Source organism: Gossypium hirsutum, chromosome D11 (genome assembly GCF_007990345.1).
Source record: "Gossypium hirsutum isolate 1008001.06 chromosome D11, Gossypium_hirsutum_v2.1, whole genome shotgun sequence".
Taxonomy (NCBI): domain Eukaryota; kingdom Viridiplantae; phylum Streptophyta; class Magnoliopsida; order Malvales; family Malvaceae; genus Gossypium; species Gossypium hirsutum.
Window position 1 is genome coordinate 52,005,361 of NC_053447.1, and position 19,458 is coordinate 52,024,818.

Here is a 19,458-nt window from a genome sequence, read left to right on the forward strand (position 1 = left end):
CTCACTTTTCGTTAATAACCCTAGTGATTGTATCTAGTGCGTATTCTGATAGGAAATAAAATATTCTATTGATTTTTTTCATCGAATGACTATTCATCTACTGCACTTTCATGGAAATAGAAGCAAGAAAGCTCTATGGAAAGATCATGGTTCAATTTGATATTGGCTAAGGGAGAATTAGAATACATATGTGGGCTAAGTAAATCAATGGGTAGTCGCCTTAGTCTTGTTGAAAATACTATTGTAAACGAAGACTTGACTAGAAATGATATGGATAAAAACATTCATGATTGTAGTGACAACTCTAGTTATTACAGTAAGGTTGATCATTTAGTTGACGTCAAAGACATTTGGAATTTCGTTTCTGATGAAACCTTTTTAATTAAGGATAGTAATCAAGACTATTATTCCATATATTTTGATTGTGAAAATCAAATTTTTGAGCTTAAAAATGTCATTCTTTTTTGAGTGAACTAGAAAGTTTTTTTTTGTAGTTATTATAATTCTAGTTATATGAATAATGGATGGAAAAATGATGAGCCCCATTATCATTTTAACTTGTATGATAATGATACTAACTATGGTTGGAATAATCATATTAATAGTTGTATTGACTCTTATCAACAAGAAACAAACTCTTTGGCATCATGCTATTAGCTCAATTGGGTCAAAATTTTGAATTAAATGAAAAAGGACCCCTTGCTGTCTCAACTATGCCACCAGAGGCTCTTGGGAAGTCAGAATAGGAGAACAGTCATCTTGGGGTGGGGTTACTACATAGATGCTTTTAGCAGTTATCATTCTACACTTGGCTACCCAACGTTTACTGTGGGCATGATAACTAGTACACTAGAGGTGCGTCCATCCCAGTCCTCTAGCACTACGGAAACAACATCTCAAAGCTCTAACGCCCACATCGGATATGGATTGAACTATCTCATGAAATTCTGAACCCAACTCATGTACCATTTTAAAGAGCGAATAGCCCAACCCTTGGAACATACTATATCCTCAGGTGGTGAAGAGCCGACATCGAGGTGCCAAACCTTCCCGTTGATGTGAGCTCTTGGGGAAGATCAACCTATTATCCCTAGAGTAACTTTTATTTTTTGAGTGACGGCCCTTCCACTCGACACTATCGGATCACTAAGGCCAACTTTCATCCCTGCTCAACGGGTGGGTTTTGCAATCAAGCTCCCTTCTGCCTTTGCACTCGAAGGCCATTCTCCATCCGACCTGAGGAAACCTTTACATGCCTCCATTACCTTTTGGGAGGCCTACTCCCCATAGAAACTGTCTACCTTAGACTGTCTCTTGGCTCGTAGGTCTTAAGACAAGGTTAGAACTCTAGCTTTTCAAGAGTGGTATCTCATTGATGGCTCGGGCCCCTTAAAAGGAGGTCTTCTTCACCTTCCACCTGAGCTACGCAGGAAAAGCCCAAAGCCAATCCTAGGGAATAGTGAAGCTTCATAGGGTCTTTCTATCTAGTTGTAGGTAGTCTGCATCTTCACAGACAAGCTTATTTCATCGAGCCTCTCTCCAAGACAGTGCCTAGATTGTTACGCCTTTCGTGCAGGTTAGAATTTACCTGACAAGGAATTTTGCTACCTTAGGACCGTTAGAGTTTTGGCTGCCGTTCACTAGGACTTCGGTCCCCGGCTCCCCTGTCATTAGGTCACCAACAATCTTGACCTTCAGGTATTCGGTAGGCGTCAGCCCCCATACATGGTCTTACGACTTTGCAGATAGGTTTTTGGTAAGCAGTCGCCTGGGCCTAGTAAGTGTGACCCCCTTTGTGATGAGGCACCCCTTCTCCTAAAGTTACGGGGCTATTTTGTCGAGTTCCTTTAAGAGAATTGTCTCGCGCCCCTAGGTATTCTCTACCTACCCACCTATGTCAATTTCGGGTAATGTACCCTTTTGTTAAAGGTCGTTCGAGCTTTTTCTAGGAGTATAGCATGGGTTACTTCAGCGCTGTAGCGCCTAGTACTCAAACATTGGCTCATGGCATTTTCTCTACCTCTTCTTAACTTGAAAAAGTAGGGGCAACTTAGGTCCTTGAACCGATAACCATCTTTCAACTAACCTAGCCTCCTCTGTCCCTCAGGACCAACAAGAGGTAGTACAGGAATATTCACCTGTTGCCCATCGAGTATGCCTTTTGGCCTGATCTTAAGCCCTAAATCACCCTCTATGGACGAACCTTGCGGAAGAACCCTTAGGTTTTCAAGGCATTAGATTCTCACCAATGTTAGCGTTACTCAAGCCGACATTCTCTCTTCCACTTCGTCTACTCCCACTCACGTGGGTGCTTCCCCCTAAGACGGAACACTCTCTTATCGATGCATTTTACATCCTACAGCCTCGGCAGATTGCTTAGCCTCGTTCATATTTGGTGCAAGATCACTCAATCAGTGAGCTATTACGTACTCTTTCAAGGGTGGCTGTTTCTAGGAAAACCTCCTGGCTATCTCTACACCCCTACCTCATTTATCACTAAGCGGTAATTTATGGGCCTTAGCTGGTGATCTGGGCTATTTCCCTCTCAACGATGAAGTTTATCCCCCACCTTCTCACTAGTCGACCTCGACCCTTATTATTTTGAGGTCATATCTAGTATTCAGAGTTTGCCTCGATTTAGTGCCACTCTCGTGGCCTACACTGAAATAGTGTTTTACCCATAGATGTCCAGTCAACTACTATGCCTCAACCAATTTTAGGGAGAACTAGCTAGCTCTGGGTTCGAGTGGAATTTCACCCCTAACCACAACTCATCTGCTAATTCTTCAACATCAGTCGATTCGGACCTCTATTTAGTTTCACCCAAGCTTCATCCTGGTCATATAGATCACTTACGTTCGGGTCCATAAGCAGTGACAATTGCCCTATGAACACTCGCTCTCACTATAGCTCTGGTGGGTTCTTTTAACCAATCCACTGCCTATGAGTCGTAGACTCATTCTTCAACAGGCATGCAGTTAGAGGCATAGGCTTCTCCCACTGCTTAGGAGCTTATAGTTTCATGTTCTATTTCACTCCCTAACGGGGGTTCTATTCACCCTTCCCTCACGATACTACTTAGCTACCGGTCACCCAAAAGTATTTAGCCTTGCAATGTGGTCCTTACTGATTCACATGGGATTCCACGTGCCCCATACTACTTGGGTCAGAGCGTAAGCTAGTGATGTTTTCGGCTACTGGACTATCATCATCTAGGGTTTGACACTTCACCGCTTTGCCTAGCAACACTACACTTTTATTACTCTCTCACAACTCCATTTTCACGATTTAGGCTGCTCTAATTTCGCTCGTCACTACTATGGGAATCACTTTTGCTTTCTTTTCATCCGGTTACTAAGATGTTTTTGTTTTCCAGGTTGTCTCTTGTCTACCCATGGATTCAGTAGCAGTTTGAAAGGTTGACCTATTCAGGAATCTCTGAACCTACGATTATTTTTAACTCCCCAAAGCATTTCGTTGCTTACTACGCCCTTTCTCATCTCTGGGTGCCTAGGTATCTACCGTAAGCCTTTCCTCATTTGAACCTCGCCCTTAACTTTAATTTAATTTAAGGCTATGCCATCCTAAGGTGCTACTAAATAAAATGGAATGATCTTATCAATGTCCATGAATGATAAATCATACATCAAACTAACCGCCGAATTGAAAAAATTGGGTACTATCATATAGCTTTGTTTTGGCTAAGTTCACGAGTTGGAGATAAGCAAACTTAAACCACTAACATCCGCCACAGGGTAAACCACCGCCTCTCAGGCCCTCGACTGATTCTACAATAGAGGCCAATAATAGACAATAACTCCCCCAAAACACAACTTACAACTTTTATCGTACTGTGCTCTCCAAAGAGCAAATCTTCTCAAAAGCTCAAAAGGTGTTGAGTTGGAGTCCTATTCTAACTAATGATTCTTGTTGTTCTAGAAGATCTTGCTACAGGAAAACCAGGAACGATGGAGAGCTTTCCCCCTTTGACTCTTTGGTATTAAGGATGCTGGTTTGAAAAATGAATGATTGCCCTTCTTCGACCCTTACTACCCAACCTGAGAGTAGACAGATAATGTATTGCACTTATTGAACAGGGTTCTATGGTAGGTCCGCAACCTCTGGATAGCGAAGGCATTCTTGGGGTGATCTCGTAGTTCCTACGGGGTGGAGACGATGGGGTTGGTTTATGGATTTTCCTTCCTTTTGCCACATTTCATTCAAAGGATTGAAGGGAGATAGTGCATCAAGTTAATCACAAAACCTAGGGGAGTCACCGACTCCAACTACCGTCCATGTAGATTCCATACTAGATCTAACCACACCTCTCCTTTTACGTTCTACCATTGTCATACAAGGTGTAGGCCCACCCTGGTAGCTTCAGGTACAAGATACTGTCATTACTGCCTGGACAATACGACACGCAACTCCTAATCGCAACGACCCAATTGAAAAAGCAAAGCTCTACCAATTGAGCTATATCCTTTGAGCCAAATGGAGCATGCATGAAGGAGTCAGATGCTTCTTCTATTCTTTTCCTTGGCACAACTGGGCCATCTTGGACTTGAACTAGAGACCTCGCCGTGAAGTAAATCACGCACCTACGATCCAACCAATTGAGAGAGAATCAATAGATTCCTTTTCGGGTGTGATTCATCCTTCCTAAATGCAGCATACAACTCTCCATTTTACTGTGCTCTTTAGGTGTGCTTGTTTCCCTTTTTTTCCTCACCGTGGCAAGTATTTGTGAAATAAGGAATAACTCTGATGAGAAGAAAAAATAGAGGGTTAAAAGACCCTATTGGCCTAACCCTAAAAACTATAAGATCTTTTTTCAAACTTGCTCCCATTCTGAGTCAAGAGATAGATAACTAGACACATCCCATTGCACTGATAGAGGACATTCATAGTGACTGAGGGAGTCGAAGACCAAGAAGTGAATTATTTATTAGCCAAGGATTATTCTTACGGCTAGATCCAATCTCCTGGTCCCTACGGAAAGGAAAAAGAATTTTACGTTCTTCCTTTCAGGAAAGGAGGATTAGGAAAATCATATTGATTGCAGCTTTCTCCGGACCTCTGGGAAAAGCATGAAAAAAAATGCTCGAATGTTACGATCCCTCCGTTACCTCAGAATGAAAGGGGCGATCTCGTAGTTCTTCGTCTGTAAAGATACGTTGTTAGGTGCTCTATTTTATTTTCCTATTGAGGTCAAACCTAAACCTGTGCTTGAGATATAACTGTCCATACACTTGATAAGGGATGTATGAATTATCGAGAAGAGAGGAGCCGTGGTGGTCCCCACGGACCACTCAGATCCCACGAGTGAATAGAAATTTGGATCTCACCTGAATCTCCCCATCTATCCTCCTGAGGAGAAGTTTGGTTTCAAAACTCAGTTCGAACAGGAGAAGTACGCCATGCTAATGCGCCTTGGATGATCCACATCTCAGGGTCAGGCACTGATGAGCATATTAAACTATCCATGTGGCTGAGAGCCCTTACAGCCCAGGCACAACAACGCAATTATCAAAGTCACGCTCTACCACTGAGCTAATAGCCCATCGTGTGAGCCTCATCTTGGGGTGGGCTAATTTACCCATTTTTAAGTAGTGGGGACAAAATGCAATCTGACTCAAACAACAAAAACCTCCATAATATTTTTATCCAATTAATCTCATATTTTGCATATTTTTAGGATAGTGATCTAAATTATATTTTTATCGTAATGATTTAAATTTTATACCACTGTGTATTTTTGTTTTGTTTAACATATGATTTCTTTAAGTTTTCATGTTATTTTTATGTCCTGTCATTTTTTTTATTTTTTTTCATATTTTTTTATTAATTCATTCCATATTTTGCTTAATTATTTTGTTAATAATTCAATTTTCACATTAAATTAATGTAGAATCATTGCATTTATGATTAATATCAGCATTACACTGAAAATTTTCGTAAAATTTCTTCAAGCATACGGGCATATTCTAGTAACATATTGTAATCATCTCCAAAATCCATAGATGACCAAAATAAATTTAATCTAAGAAATAAGCAAATTGTCTCAAATTAATTCGGCAATACCGTCCTTGAATACAAGGTTTATTTTTCCATTAAGAAAACAATAAAACAGTATAGTTTTTAACTTTAATCTTGTACTCTTTTGAACCCAACAAGTAGCTTTTAACACTATAAATACTTACTACAACCTATGGTTTTCCACAAGTCTTCCATACCCAGAAAATAAAAAAACATTAGAGCAACAAATTAGATTCTATTTTTTGAGCTGAATTAAATCAAATGGCTGTTCATCGTTCATTAGTTATTTTTGCAATTGTTGCTTTCATGGCTCCGACAATCTCATTGGCTATGGATTATGTCGTGGGTGATGATAATGGGTGGAAGTTAGAAGTTAATTATACAGATTGGGCTAAAGACAAGCAGTTCTATGTTGGAGACACTCTTTGTAAGTTTATCCATTCTTACCCTTCTTTATAATTAGTAATAAAATTTATGTTGTGTTTATTATGTATGCTTTGAAAGAAAGTTAGGGTTAGGGTTAGGGTTTCACTTATTATGTTGTAACTATACCTAACAACTTAAACCCAAGAGTGGATTGTAATCCTAAATCAACTTTCGAGACTATAAATTTATTTGTGGATCAAATACTCAAGTTAATTTTTTTTTATTTGGGGCTGTAGTTTTCAAGTACAACAATGCTAGTCACAACGTTTACAAAGTGACCGGAGATGACTTCAACAGCTGCAATGTTCCATCAAACAATAGTTTGGGCTTATTCACAGGAAACGACAAAATTAACTTGGCAGCCGCCGGCAAAAAATGGTACATTTGTGGTTTTACTGGCCATTGTAATCAAGGGATGAAGCTTAAGATCACGGTGCTAGACGGTACTGCCCCAGCTCCTCCTCCTAACGCTGCTTCAACATTACTTGCCAAAGCGACCAATTTCCAGATAATGTTAGGGATGACTTTATCCATCGCGGCTGCATTGATCATGGTCTAGTGAAGCTTTTATTCATGGCGTGAAGTTTGAAGGCTTAGAATTTTAATGAATAAAACAGTGATATTGGATTGGATTTGTTACTTGCGATTGTTTTCGTTTTTCTTCTATATTCATTATTAAATAAACTTTAAAAGAAAATTTCCTTCACGTATGTTACAAGTGTGACAAAATTTAGCATATATTATTTTTTATTAGTTTTCAATTATTTATCATATTATGTTCATATCATGTCTCAATTCATCTCATATTTAGAATAGTTTTGTTAGTAATAAAATTTAAATAAAAATATTTACGCTTGTATTGAGTTCATACTATGTCTCAATTAATCGGTAAAAATATCATGGAGGCCCTTATATTAGGAGCGGGATTGCATTGCCTCTTTACTCACAACATGTGCAATTAGCCCCTATACATTAGAAAAAAAAATACAAATTGATCCTTCTAGTTAAAATTTTATCCATTTGTGTTGTTAAGTGATTATTTGGGTTTTTTCACAAAAAAATAAATAAAAATATAAGTGATATGGAATTAAAAGAATGAGTAAAATTAGGTCAAAGTATCATGGAGGCCTTGTACTAAGAGAATCACATTTTGCCCCCCTCTACTCAAAAAATGAGCAAAGTAGTCCTTTCATGTTAGATCAAAAGAGCAAGTTGGTCCTTCTATTAAAGTATCAATCCATTTATACTATTAAATGATGACATGGTCGACAGAGCAACCAAACAACGACATATGTACCTCATGCTAATTTGGCATTTTGACACATCATTAAATATTTTTAAATTTTTAAATTTTTAAAAATTATTTAAAAATATAATAATTTACTATAATTTTTTATATTCGTAACCTCCCTAACCCCATTTAGACGTTGGACACGAATTTAGGAGATAACATTAGCCACCAAAGTGGCCCGATAATTTATCAGAGTTGTGAAAATAATTAATTAAAACATTTGTTTATTTTAGAAGGAAGTTTAGTCTCTTTTCAGAAAAATACAGGAGTTTAAAAAAATTGATTAAGTTTAACATCTTCATTATAGTGGTGTTTACTATTGAAAACTTAGTTGAAAATCCGAATTACTTTCATAACAATACATGTTTATAATTTAGCAGCGAAAAAGTGATATTAACATAACTTAAAGAAAAACCATGTTTCATGCATAATTAAATAAAAATTCATATTCTAATAGCCTAAATGATTTAAATGTCAAGTATGCCCAAGTAAAAACCGTAAACTAACTCCCATGCCACAATAATAATATAGTTTCAAATAACCAGAATTATAAAATAATCAGTCTAAAATACTTTAATATAGAAATCAATACTCTAAGACCTACGAAAGCTCAATGTAACGTCCCAAAATTTATGTCTTTGATTTATTAGACTCTTGACAAATAATTGGTTATGGTGTGTTGGTTAACTATGTTGGGTTGTTTGTTGTGGTCTTTGGTTTGAGTCTTGGTATGAGCAAGTGGATTTGTTTTATAAATATAAGGTTAGTAATGGTTACATGTCAAGAGGAGATTGAATTAGATTATAGTTGTTTTAAGCAATCTGTTAGTCAGGGATTAGTTTTGGGATGGTGGGGTTTTATTAAAAGATGTTGGTTGTTATTATCTTATTTGTTCTTTTTAAATAATTATTTCAATTTATTTTTTAGAAAAAAATCCCAACACACCCTCATTTCCCTTGTTTTTTTTCCACGTTCTTTTCTTTTGCTTTTCTTTCTTCTTTCTCCTCTCAATTTCCACTTTTCCTTTCCTTTCTTTTGTTCAAACAACAATCATGCCTTTCTTAATGTTGTGCATCGTGTGGGTTGTGCGTTTATTTGGTGTGCTTTAAGATCGGTTCGTAAGTTTTGTCTTTGCCCTTTTCAATTCACAGAATCTTTTTTTTGTGATCTCATGGGAACGTTCGCATCAAAATAGTGTTTCAATCTATGCATTTAGGTTTTAGTGATCTCGTGGGAACGTTCGCATCAAAATAGAGCCAGGTGTGTAACGAGAAACTCAAAAATTAGGAAACTGTGAAAGCTGAAGTTAGGGCCTGTCGATGCCACATAGTTGTGTGGTAGGCCGTGTGCCATGCCGTGTGGTAGGCTGTGTGTGAGGCCCTGTGTGACACACGGTTTAGGCCATTGTGGGCCACACGGGCATGTGGGGGCAATGTGTCAGGCCGTGTGGCCCAAATTTTAGGATTTTCCCTTAGGGTCGTACATATCATCCCAATTGACTGTGGGCCTTTTGTGGGGTCGGTATGTGATTATATAAGTTATTAAGCATGAAATCTGATAATCTTACAATAGGAAACTTGTTATAAATGGCATTTAATATGTTTGATATGTTATGAATAAACATGTTTAATGTTTGTTATACGAGCATGCATGTTATATATGTTTTGGTATCTGTTATTCCATTATATTTGATATTCTATTTGCATCTAACTATGGGGCGGGATATGTATTATGTGGAGGAAGTGCTCTGTGTGAGGTGATATCTCGCCATTATGCTGGCAGCACAACTGCGATTATTCTAAAAAGTGTCGTATAGACACTAAGCGGTGTGTAGGGCTGGGTGGGTGTTTTATACCCCACGTGGTGTGTTGGGATGGTTGGAGCTGGTGTGTAGAGGATGGGGTAGATTTCTATATATCTGTATGTGTATCACTCTGATATGATTCTGGTTATTTTTATGAAATAAGTCTTTATATGTTCTACCATGTAATTGAATCTGTGATTCTGTTTCTATTAAGTCACACACTAAGTTATTAAACTCACTGTCTATTTGTCTGATAATTTCAGGTAACCCTCAGACTTAGGCAGGTCGGTGCGATGCAAGCTCGAGTACATTCATTCTTCCATAAACCAGTTTTATTTTAATTAAACTTAAATAAAATTCTGGGTTAAGAGTTTTGTAAATTTTGGATTTGGATTTTAAGTTGGGCTTTCTAGCATGAGGTTTGAAAAAACGATTTGACAAAAATAATTGTTTTATGTAATTAATCTATTTTGATGAAACAAATTTGATTTTCCAAAGTATAACCTCTTAAGAACTTCCGGTGCAAATTATTCAAAATGTAAACAATTGATGGGTTTTAATTAATAAGTATGACAAACGTTTTCCTACAAATGAGTTTCTAATTAGCAAAGGTTCACAAAGTTTTTCAAAAATTTGAAAGTCGAGTTTTAATTATGTTACGTGACATTTCCCAATTTGGCCATAACGTTTAGGCCGGGTTTGGAGTGTTACATTTAGTGGTATCAGAGTCAGGTTGCAAAACTTGGGCTGTGAAATTTTGGGTTCAAAATTATATTTGTAAAAAAAACTTGTTTCCAAGTAAAATTTATTTTCAATTTGAAATGTAAGTTTGTGGAATACCGAGTCTTTGACGCTGGTCCAGTAAGTAATTCTAACTTAGAAATACTTTAGTTAGAAAATTTTGAAATGATTAAAACTGCACTGAGTTAGTTAGAGACTAAAATTTTTTAAAATTTCTGAAACTACTTCTGATAATTATTTGAAGCATAAAATGCTTGCTAATAAACACTGAAACTAATGCATGAAACTTTGTAATGTGGATAAAACTATGAATATGATGAGTGCTTGTGGAACACGTGGCCGGTGGGCGCGATAGGTGTCGCAAAAGGACTCGAGCTAAGTCATCTTTGATGGTTAGTATGCCTAATCTGGATATGAGTGAGAATCAGCTACACCTACTACTAAGACTGAGTCTCATAGTCGCTCGGCTGGGGATGGTGTATTGTCCCAAGCCATGCTTAGAGTATTGACAAGGGTCGTTAGGCCCAATTCTGGTTTTGAGAGCTGTGGGTCAGTAATTAAATGACTCCGATCCAATGATGCTGAGCTATTTAAGGGCGTCATTGGAGTCTCCCCGACTGTGGCCGAATATTGGTTAGAGGCCACCGAGAGGATCATGAATGATATTGATTGCACCCCTGAGCAGAAATAAAAGGGTGTAGTATCTTTACTTCGCATAAGGTGTATCAGGGGTCATTAATGGTTGAAGAGGGTACTTAGTCGGATGAGATTAATTAGGAATATTTTAAGACTGCCTTCCAAAGTAAATATGTGGGGGCAAGTTATGTGGATGCTCGTAAATGTGAGTTTATGAATCTCACTTAGAGGATAGAACCGTGGCTGACTCTGAGGCTGAATTTCTGAGACTGAGTTGTTATGCTCGTAGGATGGTGTCGACTCAAGTATGAGAAATGTGTTCACTTTGAGAAAAGGTTAAGAGATAGTCTAAGAGTTCTAAAAGCTCTGTAGAGGGAGCGGGAGTACACCGTCTTGGTGGACAAGGCAAAGATGGATTTAGAGCCCTCTAGTTCTACTCAGAGGCCTAAGAAATGGGCTAGATCTGATGGGCCTTCAAGAGTTGGGGTTCCAGTTACTTCAACTGTGGTTCAACCGTGCTGGGACTGTTGTAGACGCCATCCGGGTGAGTGTTGGAAGAGGTTAGAGGTGTGTTTGCGATGTGGGTCGATGAAGCACTGTATCATAGATTGCCCACAACGTTCTAATCAGAGGCAAGCTCTAGCTTCAAGTTTTGTTTACCCTCAGCGGCAGTTCAACAGCTGCCTAGGGGCTGTGGTCTGCCTAGGGGTGGTAACGGTATAGGTAACGGATAGAGAGCATTAGGCAGAGGTGTTAGTCAAACTAAAGCGAGGTAGCCTGCATTGGTTTATGCTACTCGACATCGTGAGGACAAAGACGTCGCTGATGTGATCGAGTATGTTTATTATTTATGATGTCCCTTACTTTGCATTGATAGACATAGGGTCTACACATTCTTATGTAGCTAGCTCTGTTTCAGTAAACTTGGAGATTTTTATTGAGAGCAATTCTAGTGAGATTTATGTAATTAGTCCGTTGGGTCAATTCATTCGGGTTAACAGATTGTATAGGGATATACCGCTGGAGATACAAGGGGTTGTGTTTCTAGCTAATTAGATGGAGCTACCATTTGGGGAATTTAATCTGATTTTGGGAATTGATTGGGTCGTGAAGCATCGTGTCGTTTGTATTGTGCTACTAAGAGGGTAGTTTTGATATCAAAGAATTATGTGGAGGTAGTTTTGATCAGTGAGCATCGGGATTACTTACCCAATGTCATCTCTGCTCTTGTGGTCGAAAAACTGGTTTGGAAAGGGTGTGAAGCATACTTGGCTTTTGTGAGTGATGCGGCTTCTATGGGTTAATCTGTTGGGAACATCCGAATGGTTAGAGAATTTTTGGATGTTTTTCCCGAGAAACTACCGAGTTTGCCACCGAATCGAGAATGTAAGTTTGGTATTGAGCTTCTTTCGGGTACGGCTCTAGTGTCCATCACTCCTTACCGTATGGCACCAAAAAAGCTTATGGAGTTAAAGGCTCAGCTTCAGGAACTCCTTGATTGAGGGGTTCATCCGTCCTAGTGTGTCTCGTGGGGGGCACTGGTATTTTTTATAAAGAAAAAGGATGCTACCATGAGAATGTTTATCGACTTCCGTTAGTTGAACAAGTTAATAGTGAAGAATAAATACCTACTTTCGAAGACTGATGACCTGTTCGATCAGTTTCATGACAAGTTAATAGTTAAGAAGGTTGATGTCCATAAGACTTGTTTTAGGACTCGTTATGGGCACTGCGAGTTCCTAGTCATGCCCTTTGGTTTAACGAATGCTCTGGCTACATTCATGGATCTTATAAACCAGGTTTTCTAGCTGTACCTGGATAAGTTTGTCATGGTCTTCATCATCGACATTCTGGTATACTCTGAGACCGAAGATGATCACGATGAGCATCTTAGAGTAGTCCTTTAGATACTTCGAGAAAAATAACTTTATGCTAAGTTGAGCAATTGTGAATTATGGTTAAGGGAAGTAAATTTTCTCTGGCATGTGGTTTCTACAGAGGGGATTCGAGTTGATCCTAAAAAGATTGAGGCTGTGCTGGATTGGAAACAGCCTAGGAATGTTTTTGAGATCTGTAGTTTTCTGGGTCTTGTGAGATATTATCGAAGGTTTGTCGGGGGTTCTCTTTAATTGCAGCTCTGCTACTAAGCCGTTGTGTAAGAATACCTCTTTTTTTCTGGACTGTTGAGTAGCAATTGAGCTTTGAGAAGCACAAATTTGTTTTGACTCAAGCTCTTATTCTGGTACAGCTTGAATCTGGTAAGGAGTTCGTGGTATAATAATGATGCATCACATGTCAGTTTGGGATGTGTTTTGATGCAAGATGGTAAGGTAGTGGTTTATACATCTTGACAACTTAAGTTACATGAGGGGAAATTATTCGACGCACGATCTTGAGTTAGCTATTGTTATTTTTTCTTGAAATATTTGGAGGCACTATTTGTATGGTGAGAGGTGTATTATTTACTCCGATCACAAGAGCCTTGAGTATCTCCTTACTCAGAAGGAGTTAAACCTTAGGCAGCGTAGATGGATTGAACTGCTTAAGGATTACGATTGCACGATTGAGTATTACCCCGATAAGGGCAATTTGGTGGCTGATGCTCTTAGTCATAGGGCAATGTCTGATTTGAGGGTGATGTTTGCTCGCCTAAGTCTGTTTGACAATGGGAGTTTGTTAGCCGAGTTGCAAGTTAAGCTAACTTGGATTGATTAGATCGGGGATAAATAATTGGGGGATGATTCGTTGGTTTTGTGATTTCGTCAGGTGGAGGATGGTAGTACTTTTGATTTTGTGCTGAATAGTAATGGGTTTCTCTGTTTCCATGGATGGGTTTGTGTACCTAGTGATTCTATTTTGAGGCAGCCTATTTTGAGGGAAGAGCATAGTAGCCCTTATGCTATCCATCCTGGTAGAAATAAGATGTATCGGGATCTTTGTGAATTGTACTAGTGGCCTGGTTTGAAATGAAAGGTTACAAATTTTGTTTCTCGTTGTCTAACGTGCCAACAAGTTAAGGCTGGGCACTGGTTGCCTTCGGGTTTGCTTCAAATCGTTAAGATTCCTATGTGGAAATGGGAGCGTGTGACTATAGACTGCGTTAGTGGGTTGCCCCTAACACCTACTAAGAAGGACTCTGTGTAGGTTATCGTAGGTCAGTTGACCAAGTCTGCCCACTTCATTCCTATTCGGACATATTATTTTCTTTAGAAGTTGGCCAAGTTGTATATTTCAAAGATCGTGAGACTTCGTGGAGTACCAGTCTCGATTATTTCTGATAGAGATCCTCGCTTTACTTCTCTTTTTTAGAGAAAACTTTATAAGGTTCTAGGTTCGAGGTTGGACTTTAGTACTATGTTCCATCCTTAGAAAGATGGTGAATTTGAGAGAGTGATATAGATACTGGAGGATATGTTTCGGATTTGTGTAATCGATCTCTGAGGTAGTTAGGATGATTTTCTGTTGTTAGCCAAGTCCGCCTATAATAACAATTTTCAGTCTAGCATTCAGATGGCACCTTACGAGTCTCTGTATGGTCATAAGTGTCGTACTCCATTGTGTTGGATTGAGTTGGGTGAGTGATGAGTTTTGGGCCCTGTGTTGGTTTCTAAGATTGAAGACAAAGTAAGATTGATTTGGGATCATTTTAATGCGACTTTTGACAGATAGAAATCCTATGCGGATCTAAAGAGGAGGAACATTGAGTATTCCGTGGGTGATTATGTGTTCCTTAAGGTATCTTTGTGGAAGAAAGTTCTACGGTTTGGACGTAAGGAAAATTGAATCCTAGGTTCATTGGGCCTTATCGAATTCTAAAACGTATGGGACCAATTACGTATCAGTTAGAGCTACCTCTAGAGTTTGACCATATTCATGATGAACATCATGTGTCCATGTTGAGGCGGTATCGATCGAACCCATCTTATATTGTTCTTGTTGGGGAGATCGAGGTTAGACCGGATTTGACATTCGAAGAGGAGCCAGTTCAGATTTTGGATCTAGACGTTAAGATCTTAATGTGGAAATCTATTCCATTGATTAAGTTTCTGTGGCAGAATCATGGCACTGAGGAAGCCACGTAAGAACCTGAGGACTCGATTCATTAGCAATATCCACATCTGTTTGAGTCAAGTAAATTTCAAAGCCAAAATTTCTTTTAGGGTAGGAGAGTTGTAATGTCCCAAAATTTATGTCTTTGATTTATTAGACTCTTAAATTATAAATGGTTATGGTGTGTTGGTGACTACGTTGGGTTGTTCGATGTGGTCTTTGGTTCGAGTCTTGGTATGAGCAAGTGGATTTTATATATATAAGGTTAGTAATGGTTACATGTCAATGGGATATTGAATTAAATTATAGTTGTTTTAAGTAATCTGTTAGTTAAGGATTAGTTTTGGGACAGTGGGATTATATTAAAAGATGTTGGTTGTTAATAACTTATTTGTTTAGTTTTTATAATAATTATTTCAATTTCTTTTTCCCTAAAAAATCCCAATAGACCCACGTTTCCCTTCTTTTTTCCATGTTCTTTTCTTTTGCCTTTCTTTCTTCTTTCTCCTCACAATTTCCACTATTCTTTTCCTTTCTTTTGTTCAAACAACAATCGTGCCTTTGTTAGTGTTGTGCATCGTGTAGGTTGTGCATTTAATTGGTGTACTTCAGGATTAGTTTGTAAGTTTTGTCTTTACCCTTTTCAATTTGAAGAATCCTTTTTCTGTGAATTCAATTTTTGTTAAATAAGTGAATTTTGGTTATGTGTTTAGGAGAAGTTCAAGGAACATTTAACTCAACGTCGAGTTAATTTTGGGGGCGGTTTCATTCAAAGGTGAGCACTCATTGAATCTAAAATTATGATGTTTTTGTGGTGTGGGAAGGGGTTTTCAAATGATATTAGGAAATCAGACATTTTGTCCATTAAATCGTTTGTTTGGGTTTCAATTTAGTGTTTTAATTGGTGCATTTAGGATTTGGTGAGCAGGTAGGAACGTTCCCATCAAAACCAAGCCAGGTGTGTAACGAGAAACCCAAACATCAGCGAACAGTGAAAGGCAAAGCTGGGGTCTGTTGACGCCACACGATTGTGTGCCAGGCCATGTGAGACACATGGTCTAGGCCATTTTGAGCCGTGTGGGCCACACAGATGTGGCCCAAATTATAGAATTTTTCCATAGGGCCGTACATGTCGTCCCGATCAACTGTAGGCCTTCTGTGGGGTTAGTCTGTGATTATATGTTTGATTTATTATGCGTAAGCATGTTTAATATCTGTTATACGAGCATGCATGTTATATACATTATGGTATATGTTATTCCATTATATTTGATATTCTATTTGCATCTAGATATGGGGTGGGATATGTATTATGTAGAGGAAGTGTTCTATGTGAGGCGATATCTCACCATTATATTGGTAGCATAGTTGTGATTATTCTGAAATGTGTCGTATGGACACTAAGCGGTGTGTAGGGCTGGGTGGGTGTTTTATACCCCACGTGGTGTGTTGGGATGGTTGGAGTTGGTGTGTAGAGGATGGGGGTAGGATTATATATATCTGCATATGTACCACTCTGATATGATTCTAGTTCTATTCATGAAATAAGTCTTTATCTGTTCTGTCATGTAATTGAATCTGTGATTCTGTTTCTGTTAAGTTACACACTGAGTTATTAAACTCACTCTTTGTTTGTCTAATAATTTCAGGTAACCCTCAGACCTAGGTGGGTCGGTACAACGGGAGCTCGGTTCCATTCATTCTTCCATAAACCACTTTTATTTTAATTAAACTTAAATAAAATTCTTGGATAAGAGTTTTGTAAATTTTGGACTCTCTGGACTTTTGGGTTTATTTTGGATTTGGATATTAAATTGGGTTTTCTAGCATGACATTTGATAAAACAATTTTATGAAAATAATTTTTTATGCAATCAACCATTTTTCATGAAACAAAATCGATTTTTATACAAACTCGAACCGTAAACAATTGACAAGTTTTAATTAATAAGTATGACAAACATTTTTATACAAACGGGTTTATAATTAGAAAAGGTTCACGAAGTTTTTCAAAAAAGCAAAAGCCATGTTTTAATCATGTTATGTAATATTTCCAGATTTGACAATAACGTTTAGGCCGGGTTTGGGGTGTTACACTCAATGTAAGTTCAATCACAAGAAAATAGGAGCAACTGAAAACATATAAAGGCACACTTCATAGCACATTGGGTATATTGGAAATATAGTGCAATTTAATATTGTATAAACATGCACATAACACATCATATCGATGATTTCAGAATCCCAATCACATAAACGTGCCATTAGGTATATATTTAGCAATAATTCAATTAATTAAATCATGGATTCAAGTATTATTCAAACTAATAGGGACTTGATTGTATAAATTAAGAACCATTCAGGGACAAATCTGCACAAAACATTAAATTTAAGGCAAAACTATAAAATTTAAGAAATAGGGGCACACAACCATATGAGAGGGTCCAGGCCATGTGGTCTGGGCTGGGTTTAATTTTGCCTCAATTTTCTCGTAAAAGAAAACACATCTTATTTCTGAGATCTTATACGATGATCCTCGTGTCCAAATCTAATTTGGATCACCTATAATGAGTTTTTCGATCAATAAAAATGCAAGAATTAGTATCTATCTTTAAGATTTATCAAATTTTAGCAAGACTTTCAAGGAAACTCGGAAAGGATTCGAAATCGATTTGAAAGATTGTCAAGAACAGAATGCTAGGGTTCTACGAAATTAGAAACAAGATTGCTTACCAATCTTGGCTCATTTAGGCATGGATTTGATGATGTTTCACTAAACTGACATGAAAAATGGATTGAACAGGGTTTGCTTTTGTGTTTGGGATTCAAACATAAAATTTCTAGCAAAAGAAGATGAATATTTTTCTGAAAAAGGAAAGTAGGAAAATAGAAGAAACAGTTGTATGTAAAGAAGGGAGAAGAAGAAATTCTAATTAAGTTTGAAAATTTAACAAATATCCTATTATGATTAGGGGAGGGACCAAATGCTTAGGTTAAGCAAACTTTAGGGCCCGATTTGGTAAATTTCCCAATCTGCCTAAATTTAATAAAAGAGGAAGGGATTTTGTGTGGATAAACTTAGGAATCTAATTAGGATGAAGTGATGTTTAGCCATTGGGCTATTGCCCATTTCTTGGTCATTACTACCACTTTATTTCCTATACTAACTTGATTTTCATCCTTAATTGCTAAAAAGTAAAGAGGAAAAATGCAAATAGTGGAACTTGAACATTGGTTCTTTAGGGGTTATACTAAGCTCTTAACCATTAATAATATGCCTCAATTCATGGTAATTTTATAAATTCTTACCCCCTAATTTTTGGAGTTTTCTTCCCTAAATTTATAAATTCTAACCCCCTAGTTAATGGTCATTGTTTAATAAAAAAATCTATTATTTTCTTTTTTTAAAAAAAAACTAACCACCATCCTTTCGCTGCGTAACCGTGATTCCTGTTCTTTTTACCTTCCTACAAGCTTTTCTTGAAGATCTTATTTACTACCATAGATTATCATTTGGTAACTTCACTAATAGTTTCCTCTATCCAAATTTCTAATTTAACAAAAACACAGTCATTTCTTCAAGTCGAAGCTTTGTCTATGCTTTTCAAATAAAAAAGTTCAAACATTAATTTTTTTTCCTGAGTATTTACAAACTAACAATCACAATTTATCTAATGCCTTCAAGAGTAACAACAACTATAGTAGGAACGACAACAAAGTCTCGAATTCAATTTCGTGCTAAAAAATAATTTTTCAAAAACTTGTGCCATGGTTTTTCCCAAAAATACCCTTTTAATGCATGCATGCAATTTGTCCATATTTCTATGGTCCTAGTTTAGATAACCTAGGCTTTGATACCACTAAATGTAAACTCCCCAACCCAGCCTAGATGTTAAACCCGAATTCAAGAGATTACATTAGTCACCGATGCGCCCCGATAAGTTATCGGAGTTTTCAAAAAATTAATTAAAACATTTTTTTATTTTAGAAGGAAGTTTAGTGTCTTTTCAGAAAAACACAAGAGTTGAAAAAAATGATTAAGTTTAACATCTTTATTATAACAGTGTTTACTATTGAAAACTTAGTTGAAAATCCGAATTACTTTCTTAACAATAGACATTTACAATTTAGCAACGGAAAAGTGATGTTAACATAACTTTAATAAAAACCATGTTTCATGCATAATTAAATAAAAATTCATATCCTAATAGCGTAAATAATTTAAATTTCATGTATGCCTAAGTAAAAATTGTAAACTAACTCCCATGCCACAATAATATTATAGTTTCAAATAACAGAAATTATAAAATAACTAGTCTAAAATACTATTATATAGAAATCAATATTTTGAGTCGATCCCTCCGAATGTGTATGGTTTGTGCAAGTGTCCATAGTTGTTATCAAGTAATAAGTAAGTAAAAGAGTTATCGTTTCCACATGGGCTATGCATGTTAATCAATTAATTGTAAAAT

General features: G+C 37.3%; 1 protein-coding gene across 1 annotated transcript; it reads left to right on the plus strand.

Moving 5' to 3' along the window:
- Positions 1 to 6,243: 6,243 nt before the first annotated feature.
- On the plus strand, positions 6,244 to 7,162 carry LOC107942599 (blue copper protein 1a). Its single transcript, XM_016876295.2, has 2 exons — positions 6,244 to 6,466; positions 6,702 to 7,162. The coding sequence occupies exons 1-2, from the start codon at positions 6,301 to 6,303 to the stop codon at positions 7,022 to 7,024; spliced, it is 489 nt and encodes a 162-aa protein (XP_016731784.1). The 5' UTR covers positions 6,244 to 6,300; the 3' UTR covers positions 7,025 to 7,162.
- Positions 7,163 to 19,458: the final 12,296 nt, after the last annotated feature.